Source organism: Phacochoerus africanus, chromosome 2 (assembly GCF_016906955.1).
Source record: "Phacochoerus africanus isolate WHEZ1 chromosome 2, ROS_Pafr_v1, whole genome shotgun sequence".
NCBI lineage: Eukaryota > Metazoa > Chordata > Mammalia > Artiodactyla > Suidae > Phacochoerus > Phacochoerus africanus.
In genome coordinates, this window is record NC_062545.1 from 105,014,366 (window position 1) to 105,032,222 (window position 17,857).

Consider the following 17,857-nt stretch of genomic DNA (forward strand, 5'->3'; position numbering starts at 1 on the left):
TTTTAAACTTTTCCTACATCAAGTATCTACTGTCTACACTGGCTACTGAAGAGTAGCAGTGCTGCCCTGGATCCAGAGCCCTGAAAGCCCCATCCAATCTTGGCCGCAATGCTGAGCATGTCCTGCTTAGGGGGAGGAGGAGGGGGAAAAGTGTGAGTCAGGGAGAGGAAAGGAAAATCTGGAATAGGAATAGGACCTCTGATCCTTCATCTTCAAAGAGTTTTGCTAGCTTTATTTGGCCACTTCTGTTATGCCTTTTCTGAAGTGTCACCTTCACTTATCCCAGTGCTCTGCATGGTGACCAAAAAAGAGATTTAATTTTTTTCCAAAGTCTGTTGAGTTCTTTGTGCCTCATTACAAATGGAGCTACCACCTCACATCACACCTGCACAGCTAAACCCTCACACTCACCCAGTACAGTCAACTCTAGGAAGTGCTCTAATTTCTATCCAACTCATTCCCCATTCCTTTTTATTTTTCTTTTTTAAAATCTTTCCTTATTTTTATTCCGTGGCTGCACTCACAGCATATGGAAGGTCCTAGGCCAGGGATTGAATCCAAGCCACCACTGCAACCTACACCACAGCTATAGCAACTCCAGATTTTCTAACCCACTGAACCAGGCCAGGGATCAAACCTGTGCCTCCACAGTGACACCAGCCATTGCAATCAGATTCTTAACGTACTACACCAGAGTGGAAACTCCTTCAATCATTTTTCAGGTATTAATTTGCCTGCTAATAGTAAAATCATCATCATGAAAGCTAGGCCCATGAAGCCACTTAAAATGAGTATATTCATTAGTCCTTCTGAGTCACAGTTTACTCATCTAGAAAATGAAACTAATAATGTCTACATTATGGATTCATAACTAATATTATTTTCACCCATTTTATTACAACAGTCTCTCTTGGTTAATTTGTTCTTCACATCAGCTAGAATCATCTCTCTGAATGAGCCACTTTTCTGCTTAAAACACCTTCAGTGATTCTCCGTCCCCTATAAGATAAATCCTAGATGCTTTGATAGAGCATAGAGTTTTATTATTCATCTCTACCTGTTTTTCTAAACTCACCCACATCATTTGTCTCTATCTGATAGGTTTCCACCCATCCTTCAATTCTCAACTCAGATACCACACCTGAAACACCTTCCATCATTTTTCTAGGTAGAAATAGTCAATTGTCCTGTTTTTGTTTTTGTTTTTGTTTTGCCACCTACCTATAATTTTTAAACTTTTGGATATTATAATATAGTCATTATTATTCACTTATCATTTCCCCCCTCACTAAATTATGAGCCTCTGCAGTAGGCATTTTATATCCCTAATGCTTAAAACAGTGGGTAGTCCAGTCAACACTGTTGACCAGAAGGATGGAGCATGGACACATACATGAATGAAGAAATTTTGTGCTCCAACAATGTGGTTATTAACCCATACTGGCAGTGCAGCCAGCAGGATGCTCACATCCTAATGTTTTAACACAGCAGTTGTATTTTCCCAACACATAGCCACTTGGAGAGGAAAGGGAGTTCATGCTCTTCTATTACTTCTTCTTGTTCTACTTGGCAACTTCACTTAAACACAAATATATCTCACACTATTTTGGGATAATTTTGTGGATGATCCCATTGGGGGAGGCTTTCATGGATCATTCAGTACCCTTTGAGAACTGTTTCTCCTTTTTATATATAAATTATTTTTTACATTATCTTCCATCATGGTCTGTCCCAGGGGATTGCATATAGTTCCCTGTGCTATACAGTAGGACCTTGTGGTTTATCCATTCAAATCTGATAGTCTGCATTTGCTAACCCGAAACTCAGTCCATCCCACTTCCTCTCAAACTTAGAGGACATACTCACAATTGCTCCTTTTTAATGCACACAAGACTGCCTCATTCTCTATGTTGCAGTCTGGTGAACGAACTAGTTCTTGGGAAGACCTAGTCATCCAGGAAAGTGTCCATGTTTAGAAAAACAGGATGCATTTTAGATTTTCATAAAGACTAGTGTGCATCTAAAAGTGATTTCTCAGACCCGTATGCTGGCCATTATACCAGATACACTATGAGAAAGATTGCATTCAAGGAGATTCTGGTGAGATGATATACTTGAGTGACCATCCTCTTTCAAAGTGTCATTAACATTATTAAGTCATCTTTGTTTTTTATGCTGTTAACAGTTAAATTTTAATAGAAGTTTCATTCTAAATGTATGTGAATAGTAACTACAATAGCTAATAAACTCTCTTTGCTTTTCATATATGGAAGTTTAGGATTATGTGTGATCAAGTGCAATTGATAAGTTTTGATTTGTAACCAGATAAAGGACACAGGCTAATTGTACTTAGAGTCAAAAAGATTTGAATATGTAGGCTCTCCTTACCTGAAATCTTGGGTGAGGCTAACTCCTTTCCTGTGTTCAAAAGATCTTGTGGATCTAGACAGGTCCTTTGGTCCCCAGATATTTGCCTTTTGATTTTTGTTCATTCTCCTTTGCAATATGTTAAGAATGGCCTGTGATAGAATTCATAAGAGTAAACAACGTGCTTCTGAAATACGTATATATATATGATTGTTTTCTTCTCTTTCATTGGCTGGTATCTGCCATAACACTCGGTAATCCAGATACAAGTTGGTCTGGCCTAGGACTGCTTTTATTCTGTGCTTGCAAAAGAAGAACAAAATGTTCTTAAATAAACATTTTTCCTACCTTACAACATTGCTCAGGCAACTTTTCTTTACCCCTCGGTTGCCAAATTCTGCAAAAGATTACACATATGCCTGAGGAAATCAGGACCCCACATCAAACATAATGTTAACCAAGAGCCGGGAATTAAGGCTCTTAGTTAACATTATGTTTGCTTAACATAATTTAAGCCATTATTTGCTTCAATTGTTCATGTCTAAGATAAATATAATTTCCATTTTGTCCAGGAGTGTCCTGATACCTGGGTCCAGGCAAAATTGGAAAAACACCTTCTTTTACTCTTAGGGTGTCCTGATTTTCATAATAATTATATGGTCATTCTACTCATGACATTTGTATGTGAAATTATAATCTTATATTTTATATTGATTCCTAAGGATTCTTATAAAGGGAAACTACTTCTCATTATAGTCTATTTATATTTTCTGACATAAAAGCGGAAACTGAAACTCCCAAAGAACTGCCTTTCATGGTCAAGGAAAAGATGGACAATTGCAAATTTTGTTCAGAGTGGGTCACCAAATACATTCCCATTCCCATTCCCATGATTGTTTTTCTTAACTTTTAAAATCTTTTAATAAAAATGATATATATTTAACGTATACAACATAATGATTCGATATATGTATACATAGTGAAATGGTTAATACAATCAACTTTATTAACATATCTTCTCAGATAGTTGCCATTTTTTTCATTTAGATAGTGTGTGTTTTTTTTAATAGAAGTATAGCTTATTTAAAATGCTGTGTGTGTTTCAGGTGTATTCTTTGTATATAATATATAAAGATATAAATATAACTGAATCAGCAAAATGACTTAGTTATATTTATGTTATATTTTTAATATATTATATACATATTATATTCTTTGTATGTATTATATATATATATGTATATATTATTTTTCAGATCCTCTTCCCTTCTAGGTTATTACAAAGTATTGAGTATAATTCCCTGTGCTATATAGTAGGTCCTTGTTGGTTACTTATTTTATATAATGTGTATATGTTAATCCCAAACTCCTAATTTATCCCTCTCCCCTCTTTTTTTCCCTTTGGTAATTCTAAGCTTGTAGATCTCTGGGTCTACCTCTGTTTTGTATGTAAGTTCATTCGTATCATCTTTTATATATGATATTGATTACTACATGGAATCCCACAAATTATCACTCATAGACTTGCCACATGATTTGTTGAGCCCCAAGCCTCAATCTGTGGCAGGCATGTTAGCTGCTCTTATATATGGAGTAGTAACATTTTACTTTCAATCAATGTACTTTCTTTCATGTTAACTTGAAAACAATGTGTTGAACCTTAGGAAAGGGTGAGAAGAGCTCATTAGGTTTTTCTATTAACATATGCTTGAAATTTCCTAGGCTTAGGTTATGATTTTGCTTCCTTGTTTTAGATGCTCTGATGCCTTTGTTCAAAGTCAGCAGTATTATCAAATGTATGATAAATTGATCTCTTCGCCTCATTTTTCGGCCCCTGAAAATCATCTGTTTTAAATACATCTCAGTATGATCTGTGTACTGGACAGTAAAACTGTGTTAAATTAGCATTAATACATTATCTTTATCCATTGGTATACAAGACGTAAAATCAATTCACTTTCCTTCATTGTCATCAGAATGATTTTTAGAGAACCAAATCTAAGATCAAGAAGATATCTTAGTGCTCTGCATTCTTGGGAGGATGTATATTGAATGTTTGAGACAATTAATGTGTTCATTTGATTTAGATTATGAACCATATGTTTTTCTCTTGATTGATTTTGTGGGTGCCATTCTGAAGGACCCTTTGTTAATCCCATTCAGAGAGGATGGATTAAGGAATAGATTAGAACTACAATATCCAGCTTTCTTCATGTCCTCTGTAGATTAATTTTCCATTTACTCCTTCCTGAATCTATAAACATCAGCTCAAAAAAAAAAAAAAAACTACTCTAGAACTGAAATTCCAAATGAATTAAATCTTTGCTAGATGCTAAAAGATTTATTTATCATGAGGCATATCTTTCATATGCCCATGTAGGCTAAAAGTGGGAATGTAATATAAACATTATGTTGTTTAATTTTACACACACCCACACAGCACAATAAAAATATAGAAACATATTTAAGTGATAGATAATTAACGTGTATAATGGAAAGAACTTAAAATTTGTTCACATTATTAGCACATTACAAAGTATTCTAACTCACTTTAGTCACTTATCGAGCATGAACACAATATAAGTGTCACTTCGGTAAGGACCAAGAAATATAATAATGAGCACACTTCCTAAAGGAATTCATGTTACCTTTGCCCAATTTTTCCCTCGATCTAGAGAATAACTGGCAGGAAAATCATGGAGACTTTAATTTTGCCTAAGAGAGTATCTGCCTCTTCCCAAAATAGGATGAAAAGAAGACTCCTTGTGAGATCCAGCTTTTAAATAAAACATGGAAAGTAACTCTTTAAATGACTCTATTGTTTATAACTTTTGCAAATGTAAATGAAGGGAAGGAACATGAAACTTCTGGTTTGGACCTTCTTTAGAGATACCAAAATAAAATAAATTTCAAATTATATCAACTATTTTGAATAGCACTAAAAGGTCACAGTCATCTTCTTTTTATTTTTCCCCCAACTGTGCTCATGGCATATGGAAGTTCCCAGGCCAAGAATCAAACCCACGCCACAGCAGCTACCAGAACCTTAGCAGGGACAACACGGAGTCTTTAACCCACTGAGATGCAGTAGAATTCTATCTTTTTTTAAATCAAAAAATGGACATTTCTTTTGTTGTATTTTTCCTCCTGAAACCATCATTCCTTGGTTTCAAAATATTTTGAAAAGTAGAAAACATTTGTGTTAGTTTTCAAAACTTTCTGGAAGAAGTGATTTTGTTGATGAAATTATCTGGATGAAATCCACGATTGGCTAAGTGATGTATAAATCCATTATACTTTATCATTTTATTATTTTCCTCACCTTCATTTCTATTATTAAGGAAATATGGTCACACAGTGACACAAGAATTATTTCTGTTCTATAGAACAGAATACTACGTTCATATAATACTTTTCGATTCTTGTGTTCATGTAAAATTATATTACTAATTCCATAATAAAAAGTTGCTGGAGTACCCGTCATGCTGCAGTGGTTAACGAATCCGACTAGGAACCATGAGGTTGTGGGTTCAATCCCTGGCCTTGCTCAGTGGGTTAAGGATCCAGCATTGCCGTGAGCTGTGGTGTAGTTTGCAGATGTGGCTCGGATCCTGTGTTGCCATGGCTGTAACGTAGGCCGGCAGCTACAGCTCCGATTCGACCCCTAGCTTGGGAACCTCCATGTGCCACAGGAGCAACCCAAGAAATGGCAAAAAGACCAAAAAAAAAAAAAGTAGCTTATTCCCAGTTTTTTTAAACTATGTTGAGATTTATTTGAATAATAAGAAAACATATATATATTGAAAGGTAATATTTCCACATATGTCATATTTAAATCCCCATATATTCACTTACTTATTTGGAATTTTCAATTTCAAAAAATGTTAGAGATTTAGTAAAATAAGCAAAAAAGGAGATTCAGGGACCTTAAGATAAATTTCATTGTGAAACATATAGCATAAGACTAAAAATAATACGTTATCTTTTATTTGCAGGTAGATCTTTTAATAATACTAGATAAATGAAAAACATTTTCAACTAACCTAACAGTGATTTTTGTAGTAATCATAAATAAGTTCAGTAAGAATGAAATTATAGTAAGGATTAAGTTATTCTTAAATCTTTAAAGTCAGGATAAGTTAAAAACTATCTGCAGTTGGATACTACTAACCATGACTAGGTCTGTATAGGGTCTGGATACAGTGAACCAACTCTTATCTGTCATGGCAGAATCTATATCTGAGATATCTTTTTACACTACCCTTTCCCTAAGGATCTAGGACTGTGTCTTACATATAGGAGACACTTCATTCACTTTGAATGAATTATTGTCAGTTTTTGGCTCCATTAAATGAATTAAGACCTCTGGGGTGGAGAAGTAGTTTATATCTTTGCATTAACTGACTTCTCATCTTCCAGAGTCTAATGAATCCTCTATTTCCCTTAATCAGTGCCTATGAAATGAACACGTTAACTAAATATAGCTAATATTTGATCCACAGTAAAGAGCCCTTATAAATGCTTTGACATGTGAGACGATAACATTTGATGTCATCCTTAGTTTCCTGTGTCTCCTCGTTTGACAGTTCTGTGGTTCTCGCCTTATGGCAATAGGAGAATCATCTGTGTTTAACTTATTATTTACCTATAAATGAAAACATTCCAGAATTTAAAAGATGTGTTTTAGAGAACAGAAACATAGCAGCACGCAAAATTAATATTTGATTCCTACATTGTTAGATGAAGAGATCCCAGACTCATCAATATCCCAGAAATTAGTTTTATGTTTTCATACTGAAGTGGTGCCAACACTCTAAATTACCATAAATCCCATCTTACTTGTTGATGATATCAAGTTCACTATGGAGAACAGTATGGGGGTACCTTAGAAAACTATACATAGATCTTTTAAAGTATTTTCTATTGGATTTGTTAAAAGTTACTTCATCTTCTTTTGTGGTATCATTCTAATTATAACTAACAAAAAGTCAACAAGTATCAATACACTAGACTGCATGGGTAGAATGCTCAGCTTTTCAGCTGCCCTTTATCAACTAAGAAGCATTTCCAGAAGTTCCCATTGTGGCTCAGTGGGTTCAGGACCCAACATAGTCTCTCTGATGATGCAGGTTTGATCTCTGGCTGCACGCTGTGCCATAGGTCGCAGATGTGACTCAGATCCAGTGTGGTTGTGGCATAGGTCTCTGATGCCACTCTGATTCGACCCCTGGGCTGGGAACTTCTCTATGCGACAGGTGCAGCTATAAGGAAGGAAGGAAGGAAGGAAGGAAGGAAGGAAGGAAGGAAGGAAAGGGGGAGGGAGGGGAGGGGAGGGGAGGGGAGGGGGGGAGAGGGGAGGGGGAAGGGAAGGTGAAGGGAAGGGAAGGGAAGGGAAGGAAAGGGAAGGGAAGGGAGGGAAGGGAAGGGAAGGGAAGGGAAGGGAAGGGAAGGGAAGGGAAGGGAAGGGAAGGGAAGGGAAGGGAAGGGAAGGGAAGGGAAGGGAAGGGAAGGGAAGGGAAGGGAAGGGAAGGGAAGGGAAGGGAAGGGAAGGAAAGGAAGAAGGGAGGGAGGGAGGAAGTAAGGAAGGAAAAGAAAAGAAAAGAGAAAAAGAAAAGGAAAAGAAAAGAAAAGAAAAGAGAAAGCATTTCCAGAGTTCCTTTGTCTTACCCAGAGCTCTAACCATATGACATCTGATTTCTTCTGCATATTGAAATTTGCCATGTAATCAATAGCCTCTCTGAATCTAAGGGGTGCTATACTCATAGATACTTATTGTTTAAGTAATATATGAATGTGCTTGTGGGCTTGTTTCTGCATCTTCCCACAAACTAGCTGGGAAAGTAAGAAACTTCATTAAAAAAATATTTGTCGGGATGCTAGAGGAAAAGGAAAATCCTCCACAGGCTATGAACCTAATTTCTAGGCAATACAGAATTACTCCCAACAGAAATCATTTATTGCTTTAGTGGCCTAAGTGTGGGGCTGTTAGCATCTCTTTTGGCTGACTGCTTTGCAATTTAGTTGCTTTAGGAAGTAAGAAGTCATTTTAACATTCATATGGAATTTCTGTCTCACTTCATTTCTTCCAGCATTGATCAGGCAGTGTCCCATGGGAAAAGCTTACTCTCTGCTTATTGAAAACCCAGATGTGTCAGAGTCACACAGCAACTATTTGGGGAAAGGGTTAGGCTTACCTGTGTTTCAGTCAGTCCATCAAAGTTTTCACAATCACCGCTTATTTCATTTTCTCCCCCCATCACCCTCCAATACCCATGGGAGCCTTTATCCTAAATATCACTTTTTTATATACCTATAGTCATTGGCCAGCTGATTTTAATTGTATCAAGTTATGCTGAAAACAGAATATGATGTGATTGGATTAATTTATCATTGCTTGTTGGGAGCTTAACATCCTAGGTTCAACTCTGACTTGATAGCAAAAGAATTTTTTCATTGAGAATGGATAGTCTGGTAACACGATTTAAGTTGTTTTGACACAACTCTTTTGCAAATAAAATGTTGAGATCTTGGGAAACCTTTAGTAAGGAGAATGCAAAGGAATGTCACAAGAGCAGGACTTGGAAGTCTTAAAGAAGAAAAAAGAAAATCTATACATGTGAAAAAAACAACCAATGTTGTTATTGTAGCTGACTGCAGCAGCTGGCTTTCTTTGTATGGTCCAAATGATTATAACAGCTTTTAAAAATAATGCTCCAAAGTGAATAAAGTAAACAATTAGCTGTACTCTTATACATGTTTGCATATAGATTCTACTCCCCACTATTTTTCTATAAAAGACCTACCTAATAGATATTCTAAAACTCAAAATCTATCAAATAATTACAGTTCTACTAACGTACCAATAGAAAAGGAGATTACCTGGGATGAAACACCATTCATTAAAAGTGGATAAGAGCATAATTATTTCTGGTTAATGACTGGCTTGATTCTCGGAGAGACTACTTTTACAACTGTTGAACACCTCATAGAAGGCAGTGTTTCCAGTAATGTGATACTGAAGAAACCTTCTTCTCCTTTCTCACCGTGTTTGTAAGAAATATTCATGCCATTGAGGTTGTGACATAACCTCTACTCTTTACTCCATATCTAATAGCTCATCCACAGGCATCTATATGACACACAGCACAAAGACTACTCAAAGCTCAGTTATAAGTAAAAAGTGCTAAAAAGTGCTGTCCCCTTATAGAGGAATAATGATAATTTGCCACAAAGTCATGCCTGATGGGCAACAGTATTGACAGGACCTCTTGCAGCATGAAGGAGGTGGGCTCTACCTCTCTAGGAGTCAGGACCAGCACTCTTTTGGTTCTGCCATGTTCAGGACAGCAACCCTTCAACTAACACTGCTGTACCTTTTGGTGTCACATTAACAAGAATATTGGAAGGGAAAAAGAGGAGAGGGGGATGTCATTTCAATGAGGAATTAAATTTAACTTGTTTAAAAGAGTCTGTTCTTCCTGATAGACTTTTCTCAAGCATAGAAAATAACTATTCAAGGAATAAAGGTAACACTACTTTCAGGTTTTCCTTGAGATAGTCAGAATTCAATCATTTGGGGTATTTCAAAAATTTATTATTTTCGTCTGTTTTGTTTCATTTGTGCTTTCATGTTATAGATCCACTAACATTCTGATATATTTTCCCCATAAACAGGTCGCCATGGAGATGGAGGTTATTGGCCAGTTGATACTAATTTGATTGACAGAAGCACTCTCAATGGTGAGTATATAAATTAGGTTCTATTGAATCAGTTACATTAATTTAAATGGTTAATTCTAGAGTGTCTGAGGCAAATGTTCTACTGAATATTTGGCACTGCAAGTGCCAAGAACACAAGACTTAGGGTTTTAGTGGAGATTATGAGCCTGGAATTATTAACAAACCTCTAGCATATTCTGCAAGCAGGCGATGCTAATGATAGTTGACAAGTACATAAAACAGAGTTGGTTACAAATACTCAGCCATAAAAAAATAATAAAATAATACCATTTGCACAACATGGATGCAACTAGAGTCTCATAGTAAGTGAAGTAAGTCAGAAAGAGAAAGACAAATACCATATGACCTGCAATATGGCACAAATAAACCTATCTACAAAACAGGAAAAGACTCACAGACATAGAGAACAGACTTGTAGTTTCCAGCAGGGATGGGAAAAGGAATGGGATGGATTGGGAGTTTGGGGTTAGTAAATGCAAACTATTACCTTTAGAATGAATAAACAACAGGCCCTACTGTACAGTACAGGGAACTATATCCAGTCTCCTAGGATAGACTATGATGGACGATAATATGAAAAAAAGAATGTGTGTGTGTCACTTTTCTGTACAGCAAAAACTTGTAAATCAACTATATTCTAATTAAAGAAGGAGAGAAAGAAAGAAAGGGAGAGAGGCCCAATCATAGAGAATTTTATAAGTGATGTATTGATGTATGGCTGTTAATGATCTATATTTTATTTTTTATTTTTTATTATTATTTATTTGTCTTTTTTTTTTTGCCTTTTCTAGGGCCGCTTCCGTGGCATATGGAGATTCCCAGGCTAGGGGTCTAACTGGAGCTGTAGCCACCAGCCTACGCCAGAGCCACAGCAATGCAGGATCCGAGCTGCGTCTGCAACCTACACCACAGCTCACGGCAACGCCAGATCCTTAACCCACTGAGCAAGGGCAGGGATCGAACCTGCAACCTCATGGTTCCTAGTCAGATTCGTTAACCACTGCACCATGACGGGAACTCCGATGATCTATATTTTAAAGTACTCTATGTATTTAAAACATTTCCAAAAGATGTAATTTTATTAGAAGTGACAAGGTAGATCTAACTGAAAGCCACTCAGTTTCATACATTGAAGTTACTGGGACTTTTTGCAGAGTCAGAGTGCCAAGAAATTAAGAGGTAATCAGTATGATAGTTAAGAAGGAACAATTATCTGGCAGTTTCCATCCATTACTGAACAGTGGTTATGAGTATTGCACAGAACAATGCACTCTCTTAAACTGTGTGTCCTAAAGAATGCTAATCTTGGCTAGTAATGCCAAATGTAACAGCTAGAAAATGAGCAAGCCCAGTAAAATTTGAATCATTTCTAATTGCTTATGAATGTGAGATAAAGAAAAGTATTGCAATGGATTACCATCTCATTGTACATACACATCTCAACGTACGTGTCCATAGGCAACTAAAAGTAATTCAAATTTAACTGAACCTCCTGTATTTTTAATGACTACATCTGGCCATTCTGGTTTTGGATCAAGTTTAAACATTTGGTATTGAGTATTTGAACTTTCCCTACAAGATAAAATGAATTCTCTGACTGAAAAGAAACTCCTGCCAAAATTTGACGTTAACAGAGAAGTCAACAGGTAAGAACTTTTCTTTTCACAGGAGTCAGACCTCAGATGAAGAGAAAGACAGTAATTGAGGGAAATGCATGTCATTGTATTTTTTTTTTACTACTTAAGATTCCTAGTGAGAAATATCATTGTAATTAAATTTGATCTGATATACATTATCTCACAGGACAAAGTCATGAAGATAAAATAGATGAATGACATCCAATGACTTTGAACCAGTTTAGATAGATTATTGGCAGTACTCCTTCCCAGTTTTCTGTATCAGTTAATGATATTTTGGGCATTTCATGTAAAATGAGTGGGATGAACAAAGTACCTGAAACACCTCTAGCATCCCTACTGGAATAACCGATTATTACAAGCTATTTGATTAATGAAGGTGAATTGGCAACCTCAGAGAAACATAGGTGGTAGTGGAAAAACTTACTCTATTTCCTCTTCTATTTTGTGATCCAATAAATGATGATAAATATATACTTTGCCTTTAGCTTAGGCTCTTATGAGCAAATCAGAAAAGGCATCTGAAAACTCCACCTTCCCAATTAAAATTGTACTAACATCTTATGCCTTAAGAAAGGGGATATTTTATATTTTATTTTTATTTATTTATTTATTTTTTTATTTTCCCACTGTACAGCAAGGGGGTCAGGTTATCCTTACATGTATACATTACAATTACATTTTTCCCCCACCCTTTCTTCTGTTGCAACATGAGTATCTAGACAAAGTTCTCAATGCTATTCAGCAGGATCTCCTTGTAAATCTATTCTAAGTTGTGTCTGATAAGCCCAAGCTCCCGATCCCTCCCACTCCCTCCCCCTCCCATCAGGCAGCCACAAGTCTCTTCTCCAAGTCCATGATTTTCTTTTCTGAGGAGATGTTCATTTGTGCTGGATGTTAGATTCCAGTTATAAGTGATATCATATGGTATTTGTCTTTGTCTTTCTGGCTCATTTCACTCAGTATGAGATTCTCTAGTTCCATCCATATTGCTGCAAATGGCATGATGTCATTCTTTTTTATGGCTGAGTAGTATTCCATTGTGTATATATACCACCTCTTCCAAATCCAATCATCTGTCGATGGACATTTAGGTTGTTTCCATGTCTTGGCTATTGTGAATAGTGCTGCAATGAACATGCGGGTGCACGTGTCTCTTTTAAGTAGAGTTTTGTCCGGATAGATGCCCAAGAGTGGGATTGCGGCGTCATATGGAAGTTCTGTGTATAGATTTCTAAGGTATCTCCAAACTGTTCTCCATAGTGGCTGTACCAGTTTACATTCCCACCAACAGTGTAGGAGGGTTCAGAAAGGGGATATTTTAAAATTAGATGCACACTTGACTGATAAAACCCTGACCCCACCCCACCTTTGCAAAGTAGGCTGCATAAATAAGAACATTTTAAAATCTTGAGTTTTTGAACATCATACATCAATGAAAATTATATAAACCTCCTCTATATTGACAGAATTGTAGACGTTTCCTATCTACTTTTGTACTTGCTGGATTCATCCTTCAAAGAATTGTAATAGAATGATGGTTTATTGTCAGGATACTCAAGCAGTTGCAAATAAATTTATACCTCACTAATCATTTACTTTTTCTTACAGTGTGTCACTCTTTTTTAAAAAGCACTCTTGGAATTGAAATAAAGAAAAACAAGGCTATAGTTCATGTTTAATCTTATAGCTGGAAGCCCTTAATTAAATTGAGGAAACTGAAGAGGCTCCCTAAGTTATTTTCTGGTGACAGGTAGAATCAAAGGTAATATGTGGTGATATGGTAGTATTTAATTTTTATGATGCATTCAGTTTTATGGTCCACATTCTCAAAGCAGGAAAATCTTCAACTCTAACAATGTGATTTTGCAGTTTATATTTGTATGAAGGATAACAATAGTGAAAATTACTTCAAATCAATCCTGCTTTTCTTATTGGGGGAGAAAATTCACCAATTTCTATTTGTTAGTAGCTTTTCCTATGATTTTCGAAATTAGTAATTTTGGTTAAGAGATCAAAAAATCCTACCGAAATATTGTTGTATGGACTTCAACATTTGAAAACTTCAGTTTGACAAATGTTGACACTTTGGTGGGGCATTATTTAAAAATTAATAATATTAACTACTTTTTGAACCATATTAGGTATTCTGTAAAACATGATTTCAACTGTGTTTAGGAGAAAAAGCTGTGATTTGCCCTCCAGTTTTGAAAAACTGTGTTTTATTGTTCTCTCAACTAAGTAACATTTTTAAGTAATATAAAGTATTCATAAAAAGCTCTTTCTGGAGTTCCCATTGTGGTGCAGCAGAAATGAATTGGACTAGTATCCACGAGGATGTGAATTTGATCCCTGGCCTCGCTCAGAGGGTTAAGTATCTGGTGTTGCCATGAGCTGTGGTGTGGGTCGCAGACATGGCTTGAAGCCCACATTGCTGTGAGCTGTGGTATAGGTTGCAGACGTGGCTTGGATCCCACACTGCTGTATCTGTGACATAGGCCAGCAGCTATGGTTCTGATTTGACCCCTAGACTGGGAACCTCCATATGCTACAGGTGTGGCCCCTAAAAAGAAAAAAAAGTTCTTTCCATATTTGCATGAGAGCTATTATACATAAGCTATTATTGGACCCTCAACAGATACCTTATTGTCAAAGGGAAGGTCCAGAAATAAAATTTTACCCTTATTTCCCTGATATAGAGATATTTGGAGTGGTCCAGGGGGTCTCAATTTCTAGCCTACAAGAGTCTCTGCCCAACATCTAACCATTATCTATCTAAAATGATTTTAAGGACCTCAAACCAGTCCCAAACCCCGGATTCTATAGCTAACTTTGCTATGGATTAAGAACGTGTGATTCAAGTCACTTAAGCTCTTTGGATCCGAGTTTTTCATTGAACATAGAAAGTGTTAAGCTGGATCAGGGTTTCTCAAACCTCAAAACTATTACCACTTGGGACTGAATATTGTCAGGCTCATTCTATATACCGTAGGATGTTTAGCAGCATCCCTGGCCATTATCCATTAGATGCCAGTAGTAGTTTCCCTCTACCATGTTGTAACAACCAAAACTGTCTCTAGAAAACCTCCCCAGTTAAAAATCATTGATCTCAATTAGCACTCCCCAAAGGTTATTCCAAGGTACATGGATCCCATGAAAAGCTCGGAAAAAAGAAAAGTGTTCCATTGTCAAGGAAACTTGTTTGCCACCCACTTGTCTTTTACCAGGTCCTCCCATTGTACCTGTGCACTAGAGGGTTAGTCTTGAGAGAGCATCTATTCACATGACACCCTTGATCTGGTGACCTTATCCACTCCCAAGCTTCAAATCCCATCTCTATGCCAACTCCCAAGTTTAATCTCCAACACATACCTTCTAGCTGACAGTCATCATAAAAGCTCAACTCTGATATCTTTTTAAAATTTTTTAATTTTTATTTATTTATTTTTTATTTCACCAATACAATATTTTTTCTACTGTACAGCATGATGACCCAGTTACACATACATGTATACATTCTTTTTTCTTACATTATCATGCTCCATCGTAAGTGACTAGACGTAGTACCCAGTGCTACACAGCAGGATCTCATTGCTAATCCATTCCAAAGGCAATAGTTTGCATCTATTAACCACAAGCTCAAATCTACCCTACTCCCTCCTCCTCCTTGGCAGCCACAAGTCTATTCTCCAAGTCCAGGATTTTCTTTTCTGTGGAAAGGTTCATTTGTGCCATATATTAGATTCCAGATATAAGTGGTATCATATGGTATTTGTCTTTCTCTTTCTGACCTATTTCACTCAGGATGAGAGTCTCTAGTTGCATCCATGTTGCTGCAAATGGCATTATGTCATTCTTTTTTATGGCTGAGTAGTATTCCATTGTGTATATACACACCACATCTTCTCAATCCAGTCATCTGTTTTGGGATGTTTCCATGTCTTGGCTGTTGTGAATAGTGTTGCAATGACCATGCAGATGCATGTGTCTTTTTTAAGGAAAGTTTTATCCAGATATATGCCCAAGAGTGGGATTTCTGGGTCACATGGTAGTTCTTTGTATAGTTTTCTAAGGTACCTCCATACTGTTCTCCATAGTGGTTGTACGAGCTTACATTCCCACCAACAGTGCAGGAGGGTTCCCTTTTCTCCACACCCCCTCCAGCATTTGTTATTTGTGGACTGATTAATGATGGCCATTCTGACGGGTGTGAGGTGATCTCTCATGGTAGTTTTGATTTGCATTTCTCTGATAATCAGCGATGTTGAGCATTTTTTCATGTGCTTGTTGGCCATCTTCCTTGGAGAAATGTCTATTCAGATTTTGCCCATTTTTCCATTGGTTGTTGTCTTTTTTGCTGTTGAGTTGTGTAAGTTGTTTGTATATTTTAGAGATTAAGTCATTGCCTTACATCTTCAAGAGTGAATTTTTGTTCTTGCCCCACTGAGCCTGACTGCCCTTTCACCCTCTCCTTCATCCCAGATAGAAGGACTATTGCCTAGGCCTGAATCTGACTTTTCCTTTCCTTCCTGCCCCATGTTCCATCTGCTTTGTTCATTTACTTTCAGACTATATTGTGTACCTGTCCTTTTTGCTTGGCTGAAATTGCCACTGTGTCAGTTTAAGGTATTATCAGCTCTTACCTGGAGAACTTCAATATTTTCTTAGCTGGTCTCTCTTTTTCTACCACCAACCCCTCTCCATGCAGAGGAAAAAGATATCTTCTTAGAACAAATCAAGCCTGTCACTTCCTTGCTGAGACCCCTTAAATCATCTGTGATCTTACTGAGAATAATTTTAATGTGATCTATAAGACTCTATATGAATAGTCTATTTCTCTTTCCAGCCTTTTTTGTGTCATTTCCTTCTTGCGCCCAATGATCCAGACACATGTCTCCTCTCAGAGAAGACAGGCCATTTAACCTCTCAGTTCCCTTGTAAAGGAGTAAGAACTAACTCCTAGCAATACTTCATGATTCAGCCCAAATATTTCTTCTCTAATGAGGCCTTTTATGTCCTCTGTCTTCTGTCAGTGACCTCATATCATATCCTCCCGTTACATCTTTTGACCTGAACTCTACTTTTCTTTAAAGAAACACTGTAATTGTAATTTTATATTTATTTGCTTTATTATTTGTTTAGTGTAAGTCTTGTCCAATAAATTGTAAGCTCCATGAGGTCAACAATTATGCCTCTTTTTTTTTTTTTTTGTAGGGAGCAATCAGTATTCTAATTTGGAGATTATTCTCAAACCACAAAATATAAAAGACCATGACATACAAATGATTATGAAATGACATATGCATGGCCCTATAAGTACTTCTGAATGGTTTTATGGCCTGGCTTTTGTTCTTCTCCACTCTTCCAGAAAAATAGCTCAGAACTGGAACTTTCTCAACTCTTCTGTCAGCAGTGCCTTGATTCCAGGTGGGAAGTAACCTGGCACTCACAATGACCCAGATGGGGCACCTGTTTCAGGAAGAGAAGACAGGCCATTTAATACATTGGAAGTTTTTTCTTCTCTGGTCCTTCTCCTTCAAGCCTCTGACTGTCTGACAACTGCGTATGCATCTTATCTCATATTATTTCTTTTTGCCTTCTCGAATCCTTTTATGGCTTTTCCCCCTGCCTCCAGCTTTGTTGGAAAATAGTTGACATATAATCTTGTATAAGTTCAAAGTGTGCAATGAGTTGATTTGATACACTTAAATAATCCAAAATAATTACTATCATATGGTTAGCTACCCTTTCATCACATCATATAATCCTTAGTTACCCATATTTTGATTACATTACATATGTCCACAGCACCTAGTTGATTCTTCAGTATATATTTATGGAATAGTTGAATACATTCTCAACCATTTCTGCCCTACCCTCTCCTGACAATATACAGTTCACATTATATCATGTTCAAAATTCTGATACTTGAGGGAAAAAATATGTTTTCCAACTTAATTGACCAAAAAACCTTTTTTTCCTCCCATAATGGTGATTAATATTTCATTGTAGGGAACATTGAGCTAGATTATCTGTGAGATCTTTTCCAGCTGATTGACTATATAGCACTTTATTTCAGGGGAAATGCATTGAAATAGTCAATGCCATATGAA

General features: G+C 36.7%; 1 protein-coding gene across 1 annotated transcript in view; it reads left to right on the plus strand.

The window, feature by feature from the left end:
- Positions 1 to 17,857, plus strand: part of DCC (DCC netrin 1 receptor) — a 1,209,032-nt gene that overhangs the window by 1,088,369 nt on the left and 102,806 nt on the right. The window contains exon 22 of the mRNA XM_047769428.1: positions 10,042 to 10,107. Coding sequence (XP_047625384.1) covers positions 10,042 to 10,107 — 66 coding nt within the window. The remainder of the gene's footprint in view (positions 1 to 10,041; positions 10,108 to 17,857) is intronic.